Source organism: Telmatherina bonti (genome assembly GCF_933228915.1).
Source record: "Telmatherina bonti genome assembly, chromosome: 13".
Lineage (NCBI taxonomy): Eukaryota > Metazoa > Chordata > Actinopteri > Atheriniformes > Telmatherinidae > Telmatherina > Telmatherina bonti.
The window spans coordinates 1,545,926-1,553,862 of record NC_136611.1 but is presented as its reverse complement, the minus strand read 5'-3'; the positions used below and the strand labels follow the sequence as shown (position 1 = coordinate 1,553,862).

General features: G+C 47.8%; 1 protein-coding gene across 2 annotated transcripts; it reads right to left on the bottom strand.

The window, feature by feature from the left end:
- Positions 1–419: 419 nt before the first annotated feature.
- LOC306764723 (SWI/SNF-related matrix-associated actin-dependent regulator of chromatin subfamily B member 1) lies at positions 420–7,602 on the bottom strand. Of its 2 annotated transcripts, none has more exons than XM_079251941.1 (9): positions 7,500–7,602; positions 6,570–6,681; positions 6,368–6,497; positions 5,981–6,118; positions 3,846–3,973; positions 3,614–3,780; positions 3,347–3,537; positions 1,288–1,473; positions 420–700 (listed from the first exon to the last, which is right to left on the bottom strand). In XM_079251941.1, exons 1-9 carry the CDS (start codon positions 7,584–7,586, stop codon positions 661–663), a joined length of 1,179 nt encoding a protein of 392 aa, XP_079108067.1. In that variant the 5' UTR covers positions 7,587–7,602; the 3' UTR covers positions 420–660. The 2 variants fall into 2 exon arrangements, with proteins under 2 accessions (XP_079108067.1, XP_079108068.1); XM_079251942.1 differs by having other exon boundaries at positions 1,288–1,419.
- Between the last annotated feature and the right edge of the window lie 335 nt (positions 7,603–7,937).

The following is a 7,937-nucleotide window of genomic DNA, read 5'->3' as shown; positions in this document are numbered from 1 at the left end:
AACCTTATCCCCCGGGACGTCACAAGGATTTCCACGTAGAAAAAACTCTCTAAAACAACGCGTTTTTCGTCGCCATGGAAACCGAACAGCGAGCGAGCTGGAACTCAAAGTCAAACATGCGTTTAGGTGATAAAAAACGGTGCCGTTCACATGTCTGATGAGGATTCAACACTGTAACACTGTAGAAAGCTCAGAAAACTCCAAATACCATCATAGCACCCCTTTATGCTGATCGTCTCGTTACATCTGGAATCTCCAACTCTGGACCGTTTGGGTCCTGCAGGTTTTAGAAGTTTCCCTGCTGCTACAAATCAGAGAACGGTGAATCTGAATCAAGTGTGTTGCAGCAGGTAAACATGTAAAACCCGCAGGACACCTGGAGGGACTTTCCCTTCATCACCAAACCAAACAACTTCTGTCAGAGCTTTTATTTTTGTAAGAATTGATAAAATGTACAAAAGACAACAAATACAACATAATATATTATCTGCAAACGCTGTTTCTGCCTCCGGCGGCGAGTCTGCCACGCCCACGCCAAACTTCAGCAGGGTCCTTTCCCACGGCGCCTCCGCCATCAGTAACAATAGAAAACAGAAGAGCGTCTCCGCTGCCAGCGTCGCCAATGGTAACTACATCCCAGCATGCCCTGCAGGGGGCAGTCTACCACGCCGGCGCCGTGTTCGCCAGTCGCCTCATTCGCCTGCGGAGCAAACAGGAAGTGACATCATCATTAACGTGAAACTAAAGGATCTGTTAATGAAGTTCAGAATGAGAACGCCGGTTGTTTATGACTGCATTGGTAAACAATGTAAACAAACAGTAAACATCCGGTTTGATCGACTGTTTCTGTAAAAAGAAAAACTTTGCAGACGTTGAAACATGGGAAATGTTTGAGTGAAAAGTGGCGCCGGGATCGTCGTCCTCGCTACAAAACGTTTTCTCATTAAGGTGAGTTTAAAATAAACTCCTGGAATGCCGGACCGCTGCGGATCAGGACCTGGACCCGGTTCCAGACAAGACTGGGACAGGTCTCGGTCTAGGACCAAGACAGGGACTGGGTTTGGGTCCAGGTACTGATAAGAGAACAGAACCTGGACCAGGTCCAGGAAACCAGAGAAATAATCCTGTAATGCTGATAAAAACAGGCAAGGGTGGCCTTCTGGGCTTCCGTAGTTATTCTGCGATGACGGGGAATCAAAATGATTTTTTATGGGTTTTATTGAAAATGAAGTTTTTGTAAACATGAATCTGCAGGAGGTGAACCGGTTCCATCCGGCTTAAGCTCACCTGGTGTTCCGGTCCTGGTCTCTGATCTTCTTCTCCATCTCGGCGTCGGTCAGCGTCTCCAGCAGGGGGCACCACTGGTCGGCGTCGCCCGTGTTTCTGATGGCGATCTCCACCGTGGGCAGCGGGTTCTCACTGCAGACACACAACATCTCACCGAGGAGAAAACGCTGCTCCTCCTGCAGGAAGCTAAATTCATTTGTGAAATTCATGTTTGTAATGAATAAAATTTTGTCCATGGTAGTAACTAGAAGAAGAAGCAGCAGTAGAAGAAGAAGCAGCAGCAGTAGAAGAAGCAGCAGTAGATAGAAGCAGCAGCAGCAGTAGAAGAAGCAGCAGCAGTAGAAGCAGCAGCAGAAGAAGAAGAAGCAGCAGCAGCAGAAGAAGCAGCAGCAGTAGATAGAAGCAGCAGTAGAAGAAGACGCAGCAGCAGTAGAAGAAGCAGCAGTAGATAGAAGCAGCAGCAGTAGAAGAAGCAGCAGCAGCAGTAGATAGAAGCAGCAGAAGCAGCAGCAGCAGCAGAAGAAGAAGAAGCAGCAGCAGTAGAAGAAGCAGCAGCAGCAGAAGAAGAAGCAGCAGTAGAAGAAGAAAAAGCAGCAGTAGAAGAAGAAGCAGCAGCAGCAGTAGATAGAAGCAGCAGTAGAAGAAGACGCAGCAGCAGTAGAAGCAGCAGCAGCAGTAGATAGAAGCAGCAGTAGAAGAAGAAGCAGTAGCAGTAGAAGCAGCAGAAGAAGAAGAAGCAGCAGCAGCAGTAGATAGAAGCAGCAGTAGAAGAAGCAGCAGCAGCAGAAGAAGAAGAAAAAGCAGCAGTAGAAGAAGCAGCAGAAGAAGCAGCAGCAGTAGAAGAAGAAAAAGCAGCAGTAGAAGAAGCAGCAGAAGAAGAAGCAGCAGCAGCAGTAGATAGAAGCAGCAGTAGAAGAAGCAGCAGCAGCAGCAGCAGAAGAAGAAGAAGCAGCAGTAGAAGAAGCAGCAGCAGCAGTAGAAGAAGAAGCAGCAGAAGAAGAAGTAGCAGCAGCAGTAGATAGAAGCAGCAGTAGTAGATAGAAGCAGCAGTAGAAGAAGACGCAGCAGCAGTAGAAGCAGCAGCAGCAGAAGAAGAAGACGCAGCAGCAGTAGAAGCAGCAGCAGTAGATAGAAGCAGCAGTAGAAGAAGAAGAAGCAGCAGCAGCAGAAGAAGCAGCAGCAGCAGCAGAAGAAGAAGCAGCAGCAGCAGAAGAAAAAGCAGCAGTAGAAGAAGCAGCAGAAGAAGCAGCAGCAGCAGCAGTAGATAGAAGCAGCAGTAGAAGAAGACGCAGCAGCAGTAGAAGAAGCAGCAGCAGCAGAAGAAGAAGAAGCAGCAGTAGAAGAAGAAAAAGCAGCAGTAGAAGAAGCAGCAGTAGATAGAAGCAGCAGCAGCAGCAGCAGCAGAAGAAGAAGCAGCAGTAGAAGAAAAAGCAGCAGTAGAAGAAGAAGCAGCAGTAGAAGAAGCAGCAGCAGAAGAAGAAGCAGCAGCAGCAGTAGATAGAAGCAGCAGTAGAAGAAGACGCAGCAGCAGTAGAAGCAGCAGCAGCAGAAGAAGCAGCAGCAGCAGTAGATAGAAGCAGCAGTAGAAGAAGACGCAGCAGCAGCAGAAGAAGAAGAAGCAGCAGCAGTAGATAGAAGCAGCAGTAGAAGAAGAAGAAGCAGCAGCAGCAGAAGAAGCAGCAGCAGCAGCAGCAGAAGAAGCAGCAGTAGAAGAAGCAGCAGCAGCAGTAGAAGAAGAAGCAGCAGTAGAAGAAGCAGCAGCAGAAGAAGAAGCAGCAGCAGTAGAAGCAGCAGCAGTAGAAGCAGCAGCAGCAGAAGAAGAAGAAGCAGCAGTAGAAGAAGACGCAGCAGCAGTAGAAGCAGCAGCAGCAGAAGAAGAAGAAGCAGCAGCAGAAGAAGAAACAGCAGCAGCAGAAGAAGCAGCAGCAGTAGAAGAAGCAGCAGCAGTAGAAGAAAAAGCAGCAGTAGAAGAAGAAGCAGCAGTAGAAGCAGCAGCAGCAGCAGTAGATAGAAGCAGCTCCTCTGTGCTCGGCGCCTGCGGCGCCTCCACCCGACCCACCTGAAGGCGTAGGTCCGCTGGTGCCAGCTCAGCTGGCCCCGGATGCTGTAGGCGATGGTGGTGACGAACTCCCCCCCCAGGCCGAGTTCGGAGCAGAGCTTCAGGGCGAACTTCTCTGGAGAGTTCTCCCTCTCCGACATGTCCCACTCGAACTGGTCCACCAGAGAAATGTTTCCCACGTGGATGTTGAGCTGTCAGACACCAGACGTGACTTTCTGCCCCCGGGCGGGGCGCTGCAACGTGAACCCCCCCCCCCCCAGAACTCACCTTGATAATCACCCTCTGGTCCGTCTGCTCCTCCAGGATGCTGTCGGTCGGGTACGACTCGATCTGCTGCCGGATGGCGGAGGCGATGGCGGGGACGAAGGCCAGCGGGTTCAGGTCCAGGTCGTCACAGAGGATCTCGGCAAACATCTCCGGCGTCATCAGCTTCTCTGGAGGAGGGAGGAGTCTTAGTGTCTCTGCCGGAGCAGATGGACGCAGGCGGGGGGGGCGTTACCGTTCATGTTCCAGGTGAAGGCGTCTCTCAGCTTCTGGCCCTCGATCTCCATGTCCAGACGGATCGGAACCAGAACTTCAGCCTGAGTGGCGTTTTCATGGATCACGGCCGGATCGTGGTCGTCGAAGCTGAACAAGACAACACGTTTACCGATGTGGGCGGGCCAAACCTCGCCCTGCTCGTCGCTGGGAGCGCGTTGCATGATGGAACATGAATGTATGAACAGATAAAGCAGCAGAAAGAGCAACCAGAAGTGTGTAGAAATAACACATAGATCAGCAGCGACCTTTTCTCATCTGCACATCATTCCCTCACGTCTGAAACACACACACACACACACACACACACACACACACACAGTCTCCATGTTTCCACAGGTCTTCCTGCTACTATCTACCTGCTCTCCTCACTGCAGCACCTCCACCTCAGCTGCATCCCAAACGTCTTCTTGGCTTTATTCCAGCCATAGAGGATCATTATTTTCCTGCTTTTCTCATCACTTGTTGATCTTTGGCTGCTCCTGATTGGACGTTAGCGTCAGTTTAAGCTCTCTGATTGGTGGAAAGTCTGACAGGAAGTGTCTTCATCATCATGTCCAGGTGGAAATAGAGGTCTCTTAGCAACATGGTAGTGATGGTGATGAAGATGTGATAAATAATGGTGTTATCATGGATCATGGTGGAGTTACCATGTAGACCAGGAGTGTGCAGGGTTCGGAGAGTCCCTGCTTTTACACACCTGACTCAGATCAATGGGGAATCATCAGACGTGCAGGATTTGATGTCAAACTCTGCTTAAGTCTGCTAATAAAATATGTGATGAAAACCAAAAAGACTTTCAACTATTTTTAGTTCGTTTTAGTTCAAATAAAAGTATTAGTCTTAAATTCATTCAGGTCAATAATTATTAGTGATTAGAATTAAGGTTTTATCAAGTGTTGTAATTCATCAAATAATGGTTAACCTTAATGTTTTGCATACCAACCAGTTGTATACTGGTTTGCCAGCTTCAGCATGCTGTCGGACACCTTTTCACTGCTTCAATCATCAGCTAGAACTCATCTGTAACTCAGGAGAACTCTGTTTACTTCTTCAGTTTTCCCAACAACACAACTCTCTGCTCTGTTCTGCCATCAACCAGGATGGTACTGCTAAAGCAACGCGCTCATCTACATGGTTCATTTTCTCTCAGTCAAGCCGCCTGTATGGTCAACATGTTGACTGTTCTCCATCTTCCCTTCTGATTGTTTTCTTGTCAGATTGTCTGACAACCCTCGACACATTTTACCACCCAGGTTGCTAACCTGCTAGTTGCCGACTGAACTTGGAACCTCAGCTAGTTTTATTTGCCAAGTTAAATACATGCTACCTGCTTGGCATGTTGGAGCCACATATACCTGTAGCCCTGACTCCAATCCCAGCCAAATCCAGTAAAAAATACCAGTGGTGCCAGTGGAAGCTTGATTAAAAACAAAGGCTGCATGCTTTGCCAGGATGGCATTGCTCCTCTGGAGCTTCTGCTCGCACCAATCATCACCACCAGCAATGAAATCATCAGTCAGCCATCCAGCAGCCAGAAAAACAGGAGATCGGAGCTTTCAGGAGGTCGGTTTGTTCCAGGAAACATTACATGTTAAAATGCATCCCCAGCGTGTCGGTATCACCTCTTGTCTCCAGGTGCTGCTGACTCACAGCAGATATACTGGATTAGTGGAGTAAGATGGAAGGTAGTGAGGGATATTTTTGATAATCAATCTTTCATATCAGGAACAATAAATCCTCCCAGTGTAATCAGCCCTTTATTTCTCACTGGGAGCACACCCTTCAGATTGAAACCTTATCTGTCTCTTCCAGTAAACACTCACTTATGACTGACTTCCCATCGTCCGGATTCCCTGATATCCGTTTTAAACATGTTTGCTCTGACGGTTATGTGATAAATAATGGTGGATTTACCATCTAGAGTCTCTGAATAAACACTACATGTTGTGTCTGGATTGTAAACCTCCTGGACGGATAGAAACGCTGGAAAACCTCCGTAGACCAGCTGGAGGGTCACATGACAGTTCCACCCTGCTGGACTGATTCTGTTTCACGGTTTGCTCCAGACCTAGCCGGAAGCAGCGAGGGTCTCACCACAGCGGGAAGGTCCTCTTCTTGTCTCGGCCCAGTCGGCTGCGGTTGATGGTGGTGGAGCAGGGCACGGCGTCCAGGTGGTGGGAGCTGTTGGGCAGCGTTGGAACCCACTGACTGTTCCGCTTTGCCTTCTGTTCCCTGTTAGAGACAGACCAGAACCGGATGAGATGCACCGTCACAAAGACAACATTCCTCCACATTTTCCAGCCAATTTCCCTTTCAGGGTTAAATCCTGCACATACAAGATAAAACTTTATTAATGCGGCCCTTTCTGAACACATCCTAGTTTTACAGCAGCTGATCACATTTAACTCGAGAAAAACAAATAGAATAAAAGTAAAGAACGAAATGAAGAAGTTGTCCTCCGTCCTGCTGCAGGTGGGATACCTGAGGTAAGCGGGGGGCTCGGTGCTGATGGACACAGCTTTGTACTTTTCATCGTTTCCCTCCAGGATCTCTTCCACCTCGGAGGCCTTCAGCAGCGTCACGCTTGTGGCCAGCTGAGTGTAACCGTGATCTGGGGAACATGAAGCAGAGTCAGCCCGGAACGTTCCATTGGAACCAAAACCGCTCCAAACGCTCTACTGACCATGTGACGATTCCACGATCTTCTTCCGCTCCTCTACGGACGCCAGCTTCCTCCATAGTGACGGGTAGCGTTTGTACAAAGAGCCTCTGAACATCCGGAGGTAGTTCCCCACCTGGAGGGCGAGCAGAAAGCCTGAGAGCTGCTGTTATTCCAATAAACCAGACCCCCAACTGTCATCGTGTTTCTGCTCATGGATGATCAGGGAAGCTGGCGTTTCATACATTTATAGCTTCTAAATGTGGTTTTAGGATTTTTAAACATGATAAAAAGCAAATCAGTGGGATTTAAGATTTACTGTGTTTAATTATTTCTGTATCAATCTATTAAAGCTTTAACGTGACATCTGATGCAATTCAGTGTTTTAGACTCATCTGAGAGGTGTGGGATGTTTTACTTGTTTTATTGTATTATTTGTTGTTTTGTTTAGTAAACATTCTGGCATTAAATTTGACCAGTATTTAAAGCTCGTGTTTATTTACAGAATAACCCTGTAAGATGAACTGAAGCATGAAATGCAGATAATTTCTAAAGTGACACTGAGTCAGGAGAGGATTGTTTTTAGCTCTTTGTTCCAGCTACATACTATTAGCTCGTCACAAGCTAGCTCACGCGACACAAACCGACAATCATTTACAGAACAAACATCCATCCCTTCGATCCTCAACTCGGTCAGACCGATTTATCGCTACGATCACTAAAGGTTATCGATGAATGAACCTTCACGCGCTGCCATCACCGGATTAGCTACTAAGCTAAAAGCTAGCGGAGCAGCTAGCGGCTAGCGGAGCGACTAACGGCTAACGGAGCGGCTAACAGCTAGCGGAGTGGCTAGCAGAACGGCTAACGTAGCGGCTGCCGGTGACCTGCACGTCTCCGGCTAAATGAGTAAATCCTGAAGATGTCAGGCTGTTGAATGTGTCCAAAACTAACCTCCGAGCCGATCATGTAAAAGTCTCCATCCTCCTCCAGCTGAAATTTTACCGGTTTTTGCCCAAACGTTTTACTCAGCGCCATCATTAAACGAAACAACAAAGCTCCGGGAAACTGCGCAGGCGCCACAGACTAGTTGCGTTATCCGTCGCAGACAAATGACGTAGGATGTTTAATCGGCCCGTCACTTTTTCTTTTCTTTTCCTTCTTCTTTTTTTTTTGTCTTGTCCAGCATTTAGGCAGCAGAATGATGGTCTGGATGTTCTGCTGAGCAAATTTTCTCTGCCAAGGGAAGCTTTATAGATATAATGATCCCTTTGACTTTCTGAATTTTTATTTTATTTCTATATTTTTTTTGTATTGTTGTTTGAATTGTAGAGTTTGTACTGCTGGACCAGAGAGGACAGACGGAAGACAGAAAGAGAGGAGAAAAAACAC

Excerpts from the sequence above, each read along its gene's own strand:
- LOC306764723 (XM_079251941.1), bottom strand. The coding sequence starts at position 7,586 with ATGATGGCGCTGAGTAAAACGTTTGGGCAAAAACCGGTAAAATTTCAG. Across the intron at positions 3,781-3,845 it reads CTTCACCTGGAACATGAACG|AGAAGCTGATGACGCCGGAG; the intron begins GTAACGCCCCCC and ends TCCCTCCTCCAG. Across the intron at positions 3,538-3,613 it reads ACCAGAGGGTGATTATCAAG|CTCAACATCCACGTGGGAAA; the intron begins GTGAGTTCTGGG and ends GGTGTCTGACAG.